General features: G+C 36.6%; 1 protein-coding gene across 1 annotated transcript in view; it reads left to right on the top strand.

Moving 5' to 3' along the window:
• The window catches only part of LOC311077155 (uncharacterized protein), a gene marked incomplete at its 5' end in the record, with an annotated part of 138,022 nt that overhangs the window by 92,700 nt on the left and 31,784 nt on the right, over positions 1–13,538 (top strand). The window contains 2 exons of the mRNA XM_084138963.1: positions 12,008–12,174; positions 13,302–13,430. Coding sequence (XP_083995089.1) covers positions 12,008–12,174; positions 13,302–13,430 — 296 coding nt within the window. The remainder of the gene's footprint in view (positions 1–12,007; positions 12,175–13,301; positions 13,431–13,538) is intronic.

Raw genomic sequence — 13,538 nt, 5'->3', positions numbered from 1 at the left:
AAAGAGTTTTGAAATTTTCTTTGTTTAATTTGCACCAGATTGATGAATTTAACATTAAAAAGCACAAAATTTTCTTACGGGGGAGCATGCCCCCCAACCCCCCTAGAGTGCCAGAGGTCCACTCATCACAGTGATCCAAAAATCCTGTGAGAAACACTGGTAATACTATGCCAATGCAGCTTACAGGTTTTTGGGGGGCATTCATCACTGTGGAGTATAGTTCAATTCTATTAATAAGTGAGAATTTCATCTGTTCGTGTTAACTCTTACGCGTTACTCACTCATTACATTTTTTTTTTTTTATATATATATATATATGCCGCATCCTTCTCACCTTTTTTACCCCTGACCTGTTTTCATGCCTGCATGCTTGAAAGTGCATAAAACTCGACAGGCACATCACATTTATTATCCAGTAGACAAGTGCAAAGTTTCAGAAATGGGCGTGGTGAGGGGCTCAGTAGCGCCACCTTTAGTCAAAAATGGGGGCTTAGTTTTTCCTAGAATCACAAAAATCGGTATGTATATTGTTCTCATCGTGCCGGACAACTTTCTAATTTACAGTTATTAGCTCCAACCAACAGGAAGTCAGATATTTTGGTTTGAATGTGATTTTTTGTAGAATTCTCTCTCTCTCTCTCTCTCTGTGTCTCTGTGTGTGTGTGTGTGTGTGTGGGGTGTGGGGTGTGGGGTGTGGGGTGTGGGGGGGGGGGGGATTTGTCTGTTAGGAGAAATTTGCTTTTATAATTGTTTTTCAAGGTTTCAGGGGCTTTTGGGGCCCTTAACGTGCTCAAAAACTCTTGAAACTTTGCACACAGGTCAGAACCATCGGCCATCAGGGCTGGGCTGAAGCTGGTACCCGGGCGTGGCAGGGTGGCTCAACAGCGCCCCCTTGAATGGGGTTTGAAAACTTGGTCCATAGATCAAACTAGTTTGCATGAATTAATATGAAACTCGGTACACATATAGATCTCATCGGGCCGAACAACTTTTGCGCTCTTAAGTTATACGCCAGCCCAACAGGAAGTCAGCTATTATGGGTTGTTTGGAGAACGCTTGCTGTGGAATTTGAAACACTCCTCCTAGAGAATTAATTCAATCCCCATCAAACTCGGTGTGCATGAAGTCAAGACATTGAGGATGCTAAATTGTGGACAGATTTTTGATATCTCGAACGGTTTGCTCATGGCGAGGAAACAAATTTATGGCGAGAAAAGAGAAACACGAAGTGATATAACTTCTGCATACATTAACTGATCTTGATGAAACTTGAGCAGTGTGATCGTGGTAAGAGGCCGATCAGATGGATGCAACTATTGTGAGTCAAAGTAATAGTGCCACCAACTGGCAGCAGGAAGTGTGTCACTTTCAAAATGCTTTTGACAAAAGTGGGGGGGTTAGTTTTACCAACAGTTACAAAAATCAGTATGTATATTGGGCTCATCGAGCCGGACAACTTTCTAATTTACAGTCATTAGCTCCGACCAACAGGAAGTCAGATATTTTGGTTTGAATGTGGATTTTTTGGATATTTCAGACTCTGAGTTTTTAGCTACTCCTCCTAAGTGGTTTATTTTATTCACATCAAACTTTTTCAACATGATGAAAATACATTAAAGATGCTAAATTGTGAACGGATAATAAATATCTCAAACGGTTTTGCTATGGCGAGGGATTAAAATAATGTCAAAAATGGAAACACTAAAAGCCTCATATCTTCTAAAAATGTAATTATACACCATTTATTTCTATATAAAATTATACAAATATCAGAACTAAACCCATTTTATTCTTTTTTTTTCAATTTAATAATTGTTTAAGTTTAAAAACAGCCAGAATGTTTTTTTAATCCAAAAAATAAATAAATCATGTCATTCATAGTGCTATCTATATTCATTCATAGTGCTATCTATATCCTATTGTATCTATATAAAAATATACTAGGTATTAGGGGTGTGACAAGACGCTTACTCCACGAGACGAGACGAGACACGAGATTGGATTCACGAGAACAAGACAAGACGAGATTTTTCCACAATTTTTAAGAAATTCTCAATGATGAAATATATGAATGGAAAATCGTCTTTTATTCAACTGAAAATCACAAAATGCAAAACAATTTAGGTGCATTTTGAAATCAACTTGTAATGAATGTTATTTTACTTCTATAATGAATTCTATGCAGTAAGGACATGCAAACACTGCAAAATGTTTTGCTATAAACTCTACCGTTCTCCCCTGTACGATTTCACATGAGAAATCCTTTCCACAAATCGAACATAAAAAAAATTAAAACAGTATAAATAAAATAAATATATAAATAACTGAAATAACACTTTAAATGCAAAAAAGTAAGTGTATCCATAATCAAAGTACTGCTCTCTCAAAACTATATATATAGCTGCGAGCAGCGATGAAGGGCCAAGGCCGGCGGCACTGCCACCCCGGTGCCTTTAGGTAACTAAAGGCATCGGGGTTGCGGTGCCACCGGCTTGGGCCCGTAATCGCTGCTCGCAGCTATATATATATATATATATATATATATATATATGTATATATATATATATATAACGTCTAAATATATATATAATATAAACGTCTATATATATAAACGTCTTTATTGACTTTGTATTGTGTGAAGCTGCCTCCTTGTTATTTCTGACCTGTAACAAAAAACAAATCAATATCTTAAAGCTACTATGTGACAAGGTGTACTGCAAACAAGCTAAAAAACCCAGAAATAAGTGTTTATAAGCTGTCTACCCCCAAAAAACGAGCGTTTAACCCTCTGGGGTCTACAGTGTTTTTGGGATCCTTGAGATGTTCTGACATGTCCTTACATTTGTGCTTTTTTAAGTTGCTTATAAAGATATTAATGGCAAAGGTATAATTACACTATATTTAGCACAAACAGGGCTACCATAATATGTGAGCAACATGTATGTACATGTTTGTATCTTTGAGAAAATAATGTTTATGCATCGTTATTGAAAAAACTAAAACGCATACTAAATATGTGTCTACAAGACTTCTGAATAATGCATTTTGTCACCTAGAGTTTTTTCTTCAATGTGAAATGTGAAAATCATCCTTCCTAATCATTCACATAAAACAATACAATGATTTAAATGTTGAGACACTTTTTGTTTGGAAAGGCAATATGCAGATGACGTGATTCACACCTGAGACAATGCCCCAGCATAATGAGGCTGCATACTTAATGAGCCTTTCATTCAGGTGTGTGACTGAGCCACAAGAAAGAATGCAAGGACAATATATATATATATATATATATATATATATATATATATATATATATATATATATATATATATATATATATATATATATAGGGCTGGGCGATATGGCCCAAAAAAAAAAATCACAATAATTTTTTTTATATCAGTCGATATCGATAATTATCACGATAAAAGTCAAATCTTTATTTCTTTCAAGTTTAAAAGCAGATTTTTGCTTTTAACCAGAGCGTTAACTGTGGTTTTAAACTACTTTTTATTGTCAGAACATATCATGACAAACACTTGCCAAACAGGTGAACATTTCACAAATCTGAGGTAGTACATTCAAACATTTGTCATTTTTCCTTAACAAAATAAATATATTTATTGGACAATTTCTTAGTTTCTGCATGTGCTATTTTTTTTATTTTTTTTTAAATGTAATATTCTGACCGTTTGAGTTTTATTAAACTTAACCATTGGTCATCCAGTATCATGCATTTAGATCATGACAACCACAGATGAAACCAGGCATAGCCTGTAGCACCTCACTATCATGGCAAAATGTAACTTTATGGTTTCTGTGGTATTTGTATGAAAAACAGTAGCCTAAATACTGTAATTATATTCCATTAGTCCTTTAATACATTGTCTACATTAATAATATAATACAATTCAATGTGTATATTCCACATTTCATGGTGCAGTTAATATTACTAGGCTAACGTACAGTAAATCCATGGTAAATTATGGGAATTTGTAGACGGTAAAGCCTTCTGACTGTATCGTTGCGCACAGTGTCTCCTGTTTGTCAGCGCTGTTTCATCTGCCTTTAAACTGGTTTAAATCACTGAGACATTTGTGTTCCTCACTGAATTCAAGAGCTTCTCACTGGATTTCGTGACCGAGAACGATCAGAGTAAACGCATCTGCTCTAGTGAGCTCGCGCTCGCATAGACAGTATATAAACGCGCTCGCGCTGCCGTTTGGACTTTGAGCCGAGCGGATTAAAGGACAAATCCAGTGAAAAATGAACCTATGGGTATTTAACACATGGTTACCGAGTCGATCGTTCCCTGCGATGCGTTTTCATGAAAATCGAATATATAGAGTTTTATCTTTAAAAACAGTATAGCTCATAGCAGTAGTATATGGGGCATAGAGTAAGTAAAATTAAATCGCTAGTTAATACCACTAACAAGGCTCAAAATAGCCTCACACTAACACGGTAACATAATGAGGGTCCTTACATACAAACCGAAGCATTGAGAACTTTGTACGTGTACAGACAGTTTAATAAGAAGATACTTTATAAAGACAGTACATTACGCGTTGACATCCAGGATCCATCTTGGAAAACAGTCTCGACTAATCGAGCCATGAACGCCTTGCTACGTTAGATTTCACAAACGTAACTCCTGTCGACCAGCTATCCTATCGACAGCGTTCGTGACTCGATTAGTCGAGACTGTTTTCCAAGATGGATCCTGCATGTAAACGCGTAATGTACTGTCTTTATAAAGTATCTTCTTATTAAACTGTCTGTACACTTACAAAATTCTCAATGCTTCGGTTTGCATGTATGGACCCTCATTATGTTACCGTGTTAGTGTGAGGCTATTTTGAGCCTTGTTAGTGGTATTAACTAGCGATTTAATTTTACTTACTCTATGCCCCATATACTACTGCTATGAGCTATACTGGTTTTAAAGATAAAACTCTATACATTCGATTTTCATGAAAACGCATCGCAGGGAACGATCGACTCGGTAACCATGTGTTAATTACCCCTAGGTTCATTTTTCACTGGAGTTGTCCTTTAATGGTCCATGTGGCGCGCGGTTCAAGTGAATTTCGTTCCGCTTTTGGCGCATAAACATTATCAAACATTTATCGACCTCATGATATCGTTTTATCGAGAAAAATTATATCGCGATAATTATCGTTATCGTTTTATCGCCCAGCCCTATATATATATATATATATATATATATATATATATATATACATATATATACTGTATATATATATATATATATACACTCACCTAAAGGATTATTAGGAACACCATACTAATACTGTGTTTCACCCCCTTTTGCCTTCAGAACTGCCTTAATTCTATGTGACATTGATTCAACAAGGTGCTGAAAGCATTCTTTAGAAATGTTGGCCCATATTGATAGGATAGCATCTTGCAGTTGATGGAGTTTTGTGGGATGCACATTCAGGGCATGAAGCTCCCATTCCACCACATCCCAAAGATGCTTTATTAGGTTGAGATCTGGTGACTGTGGGGGCCATTTTAGTACAGTGAACTCATTGTCATGTACAAGAAACCAATTGAAATGATTCGAGCTTTGTGACATGGTGCATTATCCTGCTGGAAGTAGCCATCAGAGGATGGGTACATGGTGGTCATAAAGGGATGGACATGGCCAGAAACAATGCTCAGGTAGGCCGTGGCATTTAAACGATGCCCAATTGGCACTAAGGGGCCTAAAGTGTGCCAAAAAAACATCCCCCACACCATTACACCACCACCACCACCAGCCTGCACAGTGGTAACAATGCATGATGGATCCATGTTCTCATTCTGTTTACGCCAAATTCTGACTCTACCATCTGAATGTCTCAACAGAAATCGAGACTCATCATCAGACCAGGCAACATTTTTCCAGTCTCCAACTGTCCAATTTTGGTGAGCTCGTGCAAATTGTAGCCTCTTTTTCCTATTTGTAGTGGAGATGAGTGGTACCCGGTGGGGCCTTCTGCTGTTGTAGCCCATCCGCCTCAAGGTTGTGCATGTTGTGGCTTCACAAATGCTTTGCTGCATACCTCGGTTGTAACGAGTGGTTATTTCAGTCAAAGTTGCTCTTCTATCAGCTTGAATCAGTCGGCCCATTCTCCTCTGACCTCTAGCATCAACAAGGCATTTTCGCCCACAGGACTGCCGCATACTGGATGTTTTTCCCTTTTCACACCATTCTTTGTAAACCCTAGAAATGGTTGTGCGTGAAAATCCCAGTAACTGAGCAGATTGTGAAATACTCAGACCGGCCCGTCTGGCACCAACAACCATGCCATGCTCAAAATTGCTTAAATCACCTTTCTTTCCCATTCTGACATTCAGTTTGGAGTTCAGGAGATTGTCTTGACCAGGACCACACCCCTAAATGCATTGAAGCAACTGCCATGTGATTGGTTGATTAGATAATTGCATTAATGAGAAATTGAACAGGTGTTCCTAATAATCCTTTAGGTGAGTGTATTTATTTATATATATATATATATATATATATATATATATATATATATATATATATATATATATATATATATATATATAATTGGTTCATAGTTGTTGTTGTTTTTTCCACAAATTGTGCTTGCAAATTGTATAATATCCAAGGTAAACATTTCTAGTAATTGTGCAGTTAATTGTTCTCATACTGTATTGGAATATATTCTCTACCCAAATGTGTCACTAATAAAACACAATAAAATTATTTAAAGAGAAGGCTTATATTGACCTTTTAAGATATTGCTTACATCTATCCTTGTGTATATATATATATATATATTATTATTATTATTTTTTATTTTTTTTTGCTATTTTTTTTTTTTTTTTGCTATTTTATTAAAAAGGTTATTCAATTACAACAATTAAAATTGTAACAATATTTCCAGTGTAATCTTTCTTTGTAAAAACTAAAGTATACATTTTATCATACATAATTCAATTCATATGAGCAGAAATTGGCAACATTATAAGCTTATTTGATGTGGCAGTATTTTACAGTAAAAACTTTATAATCTATCCGATTTTGTAGTCGATTTTTACTCATCTCAGTATAGCAGTAGAGTTTGCTAAAAGCTGTTCATTCATTCACACACAAAAACGCGATTCATTTTTAAACAGTATTTTTGCCAGCTGTAGTAGCTACACAACAGCGCGCATCTGTGCGTTCATTCATTCACACTCAGAAACGCGATTCATAAAACTTTTTGCGTGTACAGACACTTGCGATTAGAACAAAGCAGATATAGAACTGACCTATTCCTCAGCCGGATCCCTTTGCTCCTCGAAATGAAACTTCCAGCACTTCTGAGGTAAATTTTCCAGGATTATTATTAAGATAGTATTATTCCTCACAGCGTCGTAAAGTACATGAGTCTGAAAGTGAACTCGCGGTGTGTGTTATCACGCTGATGTGGGCGTTCACAGGTTTGCGTGGATCGCCTCGGATCATTTGCGTTTGAATAGCGCGCGCTCTCCGTGGGCGGGGTCACATTAAAACATAATGAGCTGAGATGAGAACGACTCTCTTTTCATACGTATTACATAAACTGAGAATATTTGTTTTTTATATAAATTACTTCATTTAAAAGAAGAGAATTCAAGCTTCATGCCTGTGTGTCTGTATGCCTGTTTGACTAAGTATTTGCTGAGTTATGGTTCATTTTCGGACGCGTTTCAGAATGGACTTCACTGACAGAGAGAAAGCAGAACTCGCATCATGTTTATTTTTCTTTATTTGGCAAATTTGGCAAAAAGCACAACACTTTGTTTTTATTGTGAGTATACACAAAAATAATACACACTTAACAAGATCGTTTGATGTATAACACAAGTATGTACAATCAAAATCAACAGAGTATTTAGAGTGTCCTTTGCACTGATAAGGAAAAAAGTGAGCAGATCACGTCGGTGTGATTGCCGACCTCAGAGGGTTAAGGACACAAAAGTGGATACAGGCGTTTGAGACAGAGCGACACGTGTCATATTACTCTGAGAACTAACTTACGCCCGCTGGAGCGACAGGATAGCTTATCTTACAGAAATATAATATATAAAACTGACATTTGGATATTTGACTTACCAGAGACAAAATGTTTTCTGCACACACACATAAGTAAGGAATAATTGACGACAGGCTGTTGAATTATTAGAAAAATAATGCACACCCGAGGTGGTAATGCGGTGACGACGCGAAGTGGAGTGGCTGTTACACCTCGGTTGTGCATTATTTTTCTAATAATTCAACGGCCTGAAGTCAATTATTCCGCTTATACTACAGTTACCACACCTCGAAACATTGTTCAGATTATGTATTTCAAGACGTTTGAAAAGTTTTTGTCATTAAAATGCTCTTGTATGTAGGACTAATTTCTTACGCATCTAATCCCATGCCTCCGTTGCTAATTCCAAAACGTCATTTTAGAGTTAGTAACGGAGGTTTGAGCCACTGATAGCAGACTAGCACGACTAGCTGACACATTCTCTGACTGTTTTCGTCGACTGCAGCAGATTTTAAACACAGACTGACCGCGCTGAACACGTGTTTGGGCATGATCAGTCATAAGTATCAAATTACATTCATTATGCAGTTATTAATGCAGTTATTAGAGAGAGATGTTACAATAATGAGACAGAAAAGCATGTGCGTCAATATTATTATTTATTTATTAATTCAATTTGTTTTAATTAATTCGTTCATTCTTTTTTTTTTTCATTATTGACAGATGACAGTAGACTATAGCCAAATAAATGAAACACAAAGCCCTTTTAACAAGTAGGCCTATCAATATTTATTTATTTGTTATATTATCTGCAATAAAAATCCGTGCTGCAGGACTATCCATTTATTTAGCCTATATTCAGTTTAATTTTCTATTGATTATAGATAGAACTACAGGCCTGATAGTGTTCCGGCGCCACGCCGGATTTTCGGCGTACAGACGTGTCTGCGAAAAAAAAAAATCAGGTTCGCGTGAGAGGCGCTTTGCTTTCACCAAACCACACCAGTAAGCCTACTTCAGCCAATCGGTAATAGGGTAGGCAGGGGCTGGTCTTGGGTTTTGGCCAATCAGATAGATTCATCAGTCACTCCACGTGCGAATTTGTTTTGTGTTTCCTTTCCCACACTGGCAGCGCGAAACATAGCCAAAGTCATGGAGTGCAACTTTATGAAGCCAGGGGAAGACACCAAACTTGTCGATAAAGGTGGATCAAACTTGATGAAAAAATTATCGCTAGCGAGCTCCAGTAGCTCGTGGCCTGATTTGAGGTAGCTCGCCAACAGTTCACATATCGCATCTTTTGCGCGCTCAAGTTCATTTAAATGTAGGCGCGCGGTAAGCGATAATAAGCACGCTCATAATTGAAGCAACGCGCTCATTTATTTTCCATGTTTTTCGGTGGTGGAAAACCATTAGCCACTAAAACTTTTTTGTCATTGTGGAGAGCGCAGAGCATGGTTGCATAGCAACAACAGACGCCACGGGAAAATCGGACCTAATTTTACTATTAATAATAAAAGATAAGCTAAAGTGCATTGTAATTGTCAGTCATTTATCTTTTTTGACTCATTCTTTTTATAAATAATCATTTAAAGTCTGAAATATGTGAGGTTTATCTTTTTATAAAAAACTTTTTTGTCAAAACTTTTTGAACTTGTTAGTATATAACATGTTGCAAGACACTTTTAAAATCAAAATTTTTAATCAAACATTTTTTAATGGTATTATTTTAATGTTTATGTAAACAAAAAGTGCATATTGATGCTTATTTTATTTGTTATTTGCTGGTTTTCGACATAAAACTTGGTGAATTGATTTCATTGTGTAGCATTAGTACTTTTTGAACAGGATTCTGTGATAACCGTGATAATGTTTGTCGCTATAATCATGAAATGAAATGTTCATGCCATTTCATCTCTAGTTATGATCAACTGAAATCAACTAATTATGTGTTTGTTACAGTATAATATGCAAAGTACAATTATGAATATTATGATTTGAATATTTTTTGGCAATGTGTCATAGGTCTTAAATTTCAATCTTTATGGTCTTAAAATCTCATGTCTGAATGATGTCCATTTATATCCACAAAAGTCACAAGACTCTATCATTTAAGGGACTATTTATCAAAATGTTCTCCTAGGGGAGCACACCCCTGGATCCTGCTTGACAATTACGTTAATCAGGGCATATATCTTGGCTTAGGGGGCCGCTTACCTCCCAGGGAAAAAAGTTCAGGCTCAGGATTTTTTTCTACTATCACCCCTGGAACTATATATTTTATTTATTAAATTTAAACTGCATGTTTCTATTGATTGGGAAGCTAGACATTGAAAATTGCAGATCAAGCGCATGGGGCTAAATGCTTTTTCTTGTTATGAATTGTATCCTATTTTCCGTTATTACAGTTGACTACGCGAAGTGATATGGAACTGTAATGCGATCAAGAACTGCCTGGAACTACTTTAGTTGTGCGTTTCCCTGAAAATAATGCACACCTTAGATCGTTCGTCAACCAATCAGATTCAAGCATTCAACGGCCCTGTAGTATTTTTAGAGCATTCTGAGTGTCAGGATTACCGATTTGTTTCAGCCTGTATCCACTTTTGTGTCCTTAAACGCTCGTTTTTTGGGGTCGACAGCTTATAAACACTTATTTCTGTTTTTTTTAGCTTGTTTGCAGTACACCTTGTCACATAGCAGCTTTTAGACATTTTGTTTTGTTTTTTGTTACAAGTCAGAAATGACAAGGAGGATTTTTTTATTTATTTTTTATTTATTTTTTTATTATCTGTCTGTTTGTTTTAATTATTTTATAATGCTGTTATTTTGATGTGAAGCACTTTGGTCAGTCTGTGGCTGTTTTAAATGTGCTATATAAATAAAGTAAACTTGAACTTGAGGAGGCAGCTTCACACAATACAAAGTCAATGGGGACAGTTGGATTGCCCCCCCCCCCCCATGACGCGTGTCGCTCTGTCTCAAGGCCTGTATCCACTTTTGTCTCTTTTTACGCTCGTTTTTTGGAATCAAAAAATAAAATCAAAAATTGTTCTTGAAATCCATGAACTTGGTTTTGTCATGATTTTGTTGGAAAAGACGTCACACTAGTTCATTCTTCGATTTCACTTGAAGTATATCGGTGCCTTAAAAGGGAAACATGACAATGAATAGAAACTTTTCGTAATATTTTAGTTATTTATCTGTATTTGGTGGGGTTTTCTTAGCAGTTATTAAGGTTTTAATTGCAGTTCATTTAATTAATTAATTAATCTGCATATTATAAAAATGAATTGGTAGCATGTTACAGAAAGGTCCTATTAGTTAGCATTGGTTAATGCATTAACTAACAATATGCAAGACGTCTGTTAAATGATTAAAAATAACAACTGCTCATTGTCAGCTCTGGTTCATTAAATAATATTACCAAATGCAACTTTTGTTTTTTAATGATTGAAAAACTTAGTCAAAATTGTCAACGAGTGGATCTCTGATCTGAGTGAGTGAGTGGAGGCGGGGCTCATTTGCATATTAATAGAACCGCAAATACTAAATGAGGCAAGGGCATGAAGATGAAAAAAACGTTTAAATATGTCAGTTTAGTGACAAAGATGAGTTTTAGGAGATACAATTATTGACTACAGGATTTTTAATTGTTAGTTGTTTTGAAAAAAGGACCCTTATTGTGAATTGTTACCAATTAATTCAGTAAAATTTGAGTCAGCTGACAGTCTAACTTCTAAATTACTTTTGCTCGGGTGCTTGAATTTTGTTAAGAAAGATTGCATTGATTTGTTGCATCGTTCTGATGAAAATCTATAGATTCCCTTATTATTACGGTTCTCCTTTTCCTAGGATAACGATGACTATGGGGAGTGTGCATAATCAGTATCAGTGTTTGTTGGATCAAATGTTCATACTTGATTTAAATACTTCCCTGCCTAATGATGTGGTCCTGTTTTGCATAGCTGACGTGAAGAGCTATTTCCAGGATCATGTCGCCAGCTTCACTAGCACACCTAGCCTAGTGCAGCTGCGCACGCTGGAGAAGAAGATGGCAGAGCACTTCAGATTCACAGACTTCAGTCAGCTGCAGCAGGGAACTTACCTGGACTTCATTATCAAAAACAAAGAGGTGTGTGTTTCTGCTTAACCTCCAAGTCAAGTCTAGTCTCCTTCATTTATACAGCGCTTTACCAATATAGATGTTTCACAGCAGCCTTACAGTGATGACAGGAGATTACAGTAACAGAGATTGTTTAGGCTTTACAGCAGATCTAGAATAAAGTTATTGTCCAGATAAAGTTTTGATTGATTCACTTCCATTGCAAATATCATCAATTATTTATTTTAATTTTTTTTCTTGCAAATTGTTTTATGCGTTTTATCTGCATGTAAGGTGTCCTTGAGTGTCACGTAAGGCACCTATAAATAAAATGTATTATTATTATTATTATTATTATTATTATTAATTCAGCGGCCGCTTACAAGACACCGCTTTAACTGAAAACGTTTAATGTGTTCTGGCCGTTCATTTGCATGACAACAGTGTTCGGTGGCTCGGGAACGCAAACTTTGATACTGTTTCCAAGGCACAAGTTTTGATTTTTTTAAACGTTATCATCTCCACATAAACTTCAAAAACGTGAATCTGTGAAATTGGTAAATCGTGCACATGCGTATCATGGGTTTTAGTCTACAGATATATGCGCGTTTGAATATAAATGTGTGCAGTCTTTCTTTGCAAATTAACCTCACCAAATTACTTAACCCTCTGGGGTCTGAGGTGTTTTTGGGGTCCTTGAGATGTTCTGACATGCCCTGACATTTGTGCTTTTTTCAGTTGCTTATAAACATATCAATGGCAAAGGTGTAATTACACTCTATTTAGCACAAACAGGACTACCATAATATGTGAGCCACATGTATGTACATGTTTTCATTTTATTGCCGGCGCGATAGCCGACCTCAGGGAGTTAATACAAATGCACCTTAACTCACAAAACGTATCCATGAGAGCGTTATTTCAAAGAAACAATATGTCTCTGCCTTATATTTACTCATATGTGACCCTGGACCACAGAAGCAGTCACGAGTCGCACGGGTATATCTGTGGCAATAGCCAACAATACATGTTATGGGTCAAAATTAGCGATTTTTCTTCTATGCCAAAAATCATGAGGATATTAAGTAAAGATCATGATCCATGAAGATATTTAGTAAATGTTCTCACGGCATGTGTGTGTGTTGCTGTTCCCGCAGATCCTCCAGGTGGCAGCAGGGGGCGCCGTCTCCATCGACAGCCAAGATCCCAGAGCCAGCGGGTTCAGACCTCGCAGACAAGACGTGCTTGAGTTCATCAAACAGTGCGGGGAGGGAGACGCCAGCAGAGTGAGTTTTGTCGCCAGCTTGTCTGTGCATGTTACGTGTCAGAAGAGCTTTTGCACCGTGTGACAGATCACATCTCTGATTAATATTTGCCGTGACAGAGAAAAGACA

This window comes from Abramis brama, assembly GCF_963993115.1.
Source record: "Abramis brama genome assembly, contig: SCAFFOLD_43, whole genome shotgun sequence".
NCBI lineage: Eukaryota > Metazoa > Chordata > Actinopteri > Cypriniformes > Leuciscidae > Abramis > Abramis brama.
Note: the sequence above shows the minus strand (reverse complement) of the source record. Positions and strands in the feature narration are given on the sequence as shown.